Source organism: Physcomitrium patens, chromosome 2 (genome assembly GCF_059467195.1).
Source record: "Physcomitrium patens ecotype Gransden chromosome 2, ASM5946719v1, whole genome shotgun sequence".
Taxonomy (NCBI): Eukaryota; Viridiplantae; Streptophyta; class Bryopsida; order Funariales; family Funariaceae; genus Physcomitrium; species Physcomitrium patens.
In genome coordinates, this window is record NC_143411.1 from 3,095,770 (window position 1) to 3,099,526 (window position 3,757).

A 3,757-nucleotide genomic window follows, 5' to 3' on the forward strand; every position below is an offset into this window, starting at 1 on the left:
ATGAACTTATGTCCGATGTTACCGACAATAAATCAACAACTTACACTGTACTCGTAGCCTTGCTCTACATTGAAACAGTACTCTTCAAATAAAGCCAACATTGTCAACGAGTCTTAATTCTATACCACCAGAATTCAGATGATGGACAATAGCGAAAACGAAAAAGACAAAGCTACAGTGTGTGTAGTCCATGGCATTTCAATGAAACTGTATCGTTACCTTAAAATTCTTGACATTAAAGAGTATTTCCTGGAGAAAAAAATCTCCACTTTCATACAGAGTCCGCACAACACGATGTAGACACCTATGTGTGGGCGGAATGTTCAATTTACAACTGTGCTCATTTGTAAGTCCCAAGGAGGGCCACCTTAATCATGGTTTCCAATGTTTTGCTATGTGCAAGCATCGCCAGGTAGAATTGACCTCCAGGCTCACCCACAGATGAAAGTAGCGCAGAAACATTGCAAGGCCCGTACAACTTTTATTTTTGGAAAAATTTCACCCCAAACTTGATTTCCTAGACCTCAATTTAGTCTCGTGGGGTCTCTAAATGAACACACAAGCATTGTCTCATCCACCTTCATCCGAAGGAATTCCTGGGTGAACGTGGGGGTGGGTTGGTTCTTCCAGGTCCAAGCAACTACTCTACACTACCCTTTAAGCACCTATTAGTCGTCAGGGTGAGCCCTTTTTTTACCACTTCTAGCTTCTGACTTTAGAGGACTTGGAGATTGATTTCCTACTGGCGGAGGTTCGGAGACTACTTTAGATGAAGAAGGTTCAGCTTCTACCGGCGTTTGAACTGTTTCTGGTTTTGCGTCTGACAGATCAGTTAGTGGCACCGGTTCTACCACCGGCTCCGGTTCTGGCTCTGGCTCCGCTTCCGCTTCCGGTTCTGGGTCTGCTTCAGGCTCTACGTCTGCTACTGCCGGACCATCTGCGTCCATAGCAGTAGCTTCCTCTGGATCTCGAGCAAGCGTCGTGGCATCCAACTCCATCAAGCTCACACTGGTGGGTGCACTTCCTGATGCATCCTCCGTCTGAAAACCAGGTAATTTAAGTAGAAAGAAGAAAAAAAAAAGCCATATACACGACAAGTAGTATACTCTAAGATAACTACATAAGTATGAACCTTAAAAAAATCACAAGAGCTCCGTTAGATGAAACTAGTCAAATCTACGGGGACGACGCGAAAGGGCATGGAATTACACGAGTTGGAACACAAAATGAGTGATAATAGTAAGGCCACCTGAGTAAGATTGGGAGTGTATTCTTCATCTTTTTTCACCCCCTTTGCCTTAGGTCGGTCTGTAGGCTTGTAAAGTGAACTCCGCACCTCAGGGGTGAGGAGATCTGGAGGTACGACACCCATGATTTTCATGTCCGAGTACCTTGACAATGCATCGAGATCTTGTCTTGCAGCAAATCTAAGGCCCTTCCAGCAGTAGACCTTGTTATTCTTGTGATGGTACTCTTCCTCTATTCCTGCTTCAGGGTCCATATCTTCAGCAAGAGGCTTGAAGTACTCGGCCAAGGGAGGCATTTTGACTCTTTTGGCATGAGTAATGGCGTTGGGATTATCATCAGACCACTTCCAAAGGCGAGAAAGCTCTCTATTTCCAAGTCGCCATCTAGGTCTTCTCTTTGGAGGGTCTGAAGGTATTTTCTTCTCCTGCACAAAACGCTCGAACGGAATACACCCATCACGCTTCCACCAGACCCAATTTTTGTCGCGCTCAAGAATGTGCTCAATGGAAGCAAGAAACTCTCTTCCCTTCGGAGGAGTTGTCCTCAGCAGCTTCTTCACACGATCTTCATGCACCTTGAGCTCCTCACGAACACCCTCCCGTGGCCCATCTTTCTCTGCCTTTCCAGGAGTCTTCATGTAATCAAATATAATTAGACACTGAACTAAGACATGCCTACGGAAACCAGGGTCCTTCAGTTCCAAGCTCATGAGATTACTGCTCGTAAGGTACTTAATGTTGAATGTTGAGTCATCATCGCCATCTAGACTTAAGCTTTCGTCTTCCTCACCTATAGGCTGCATTTCAAAGGTCTCCAGCACTATTCCTAAATTTGAAGAAAAGGTCTGCCACTTTGAGGGGTGAGTTAGGGTAGTAGGGTTGGAGAAGTATTCTTGAAGGCTCCAGAAGGTTTTGTAGAACGTAAAATCAATGGCTGGACTATCCCCAGGCGGCTCTTTCTCGTACTTGGTTTCATTCGAGGTGTTAAATACTCCTTTAATGTTCACGGCCGATCTCTCAGAGAGGGGGAAAAAATGAGCCAGAAACATTAAGATCCTGCCACAAAAGACGACATCATTTGTCTTGGACAACCGGCGAAGGAGCTGGTTGCAAGTCCGTAACATAACAAGCTTGCCCCTACTGAAAAGCTCCGACTTTCCAAGAGTCTCTTGCTTCCCCTCTATGTATCCAAAAACTTCCTTACAATCCTTAATAGTGGAAACCTCTGTTAGATCCTCAAGTAATTGGAAAATCATGCCCCCTTCGACATTGCCTTTCTCACACAAGTACAAGACAATGTCAAGAAGTCTTGTGAGAAGACCATTCCCATCATCTTCGGGACCCTCTGCTCGACCATATTGCATGACCGACTTGCCATTTGCAACTGCTGCACCGACAAGCTCTTCAAGAAGGGTTCTCAAGCCATTCTCCAAGAGCTGGTTCTCGTCCTGTACTAGAACAGTCTGCTTTTGGGGTTTCACGGCTTCAACCATGGTAGCAACTGCAGTCTGAGATGCAGGCAAAGGCTTGGCGATGGCAACTCGAAAGACCTCAAGCAGGCGCTGTCGGTCAGCATGGCAAGCAGCTGCAACAGAATCTTGGATTTCCATAGCTATCAAAACATACACCAACTCCAAGCCTAAAATCACAAGTGACGACAATTTACAGGGTTCCTAACAGATGTATGAATTTTTCTCAAAACCTATTGCAGAGCTACCCCCTGTTCTTAAAGTACACATTGTAATGCACAATACTATGCCACAGCGATTCTAGCCAATAAGAGCTAGCTTCATGCTGCACATCTTCCCTCACAAACACATAACAAAACGGAGGCGCAACATAGTCTCCCCAAAAGAACTCGTAGCTGCAGAACCCATCGACCAAAAACAAGGGCGGATAACTACTGCTCAAGTATGACTAATACTGCACGTGAAGTATCGTATGCAACGGAGAGCTCCCGAGCCCCACCCATTGCAGAGGTCGCCCTGCGCAAGGCGACGGGACGGGCCATCGCCGAACTGAAGCATCGAAGCTATGGCAAAACCCTAATGCGACAATGTCGTTCAGTTGGAGTTCCTTTGCGCGGTACTGTGCGTGCAGATGGGGCTTCGATAGGCAAGAGTAATGCGTCGTATGGCAGGCAAAGCGTCGACTCTGCAACTCAAAAGTGGGAGGAGGTCCTTTCGAATAGCAGTAACTTTATTCTAATTTTAGGGTTAGGGTTTTAAACAGAAAATCCGACACCACATGTAGATTGTAAATTGCAACATAAACCTAAGAGACATAATGATGTTTGAAGCTACACAATATTTATGCAACATCTATTGTTCGTATTTAATAGGAATTGGCACAAAGTTGCAACAAGTGTAAAAATGTTTAATTTTCAAAGTGGTTATTAGTTATTCTTTATTTATTTTATTAAAAGGGTCATAAGCAAGAAGCATCCAAATGGGTACAAAAGATGGATACACAAGAGATTTCACTAGGTTACAAATTATTAACATTGATAA

At 44.7% G+C, this 3,757-nt stretch overlaps 1 protein-coding gene across 1 annotated transcript; it reads right to left on the reverse strand.

Moving 5' to 3' along the window:
* Nucleotides 1-340: 340 nt before the first annotated feature.
* On the reverse strand, nucleotides 341-3,408 carry LOC112278897 (THO complex subunit 1). The gene is made up of 2 exons (XM_024512784.3): nucleotides 1,250-3,408; nucleotides 341-1,040 (listed from the first exon to the last, which is right to left on the reverse strand). Exons 1-2 carry the CDS (start codon nucleotides 2,855-2,857, stop codon nucleotides 669-671), a joined length of 1,980 nt encoding a protein of 659 aa, XP_024368552.1. The 5' UTR covers nucleotides 2,858-3,408; the 3' UTR covers nucleotides 341-668.
* Nucleotides 3,409-3,757: the final 349 nt, after the last annotated feature.

Coding starts and splice junctions, on each gene's coding strand:
- LOC112278897 (XM_024512784.3), bottom strand. CDS start 2,857: ATGGAAATCCAAGATTCTGTTGCAGCTGCTTGCCATGCTGACCGACAG. Junction 1,041..1,249: donor ACACTCCCAATCTTACTCAG/GTGGCCTTACTA, acceptor CCTGGTTTTCAG/ACGGAGGATGCATCAGGAAG.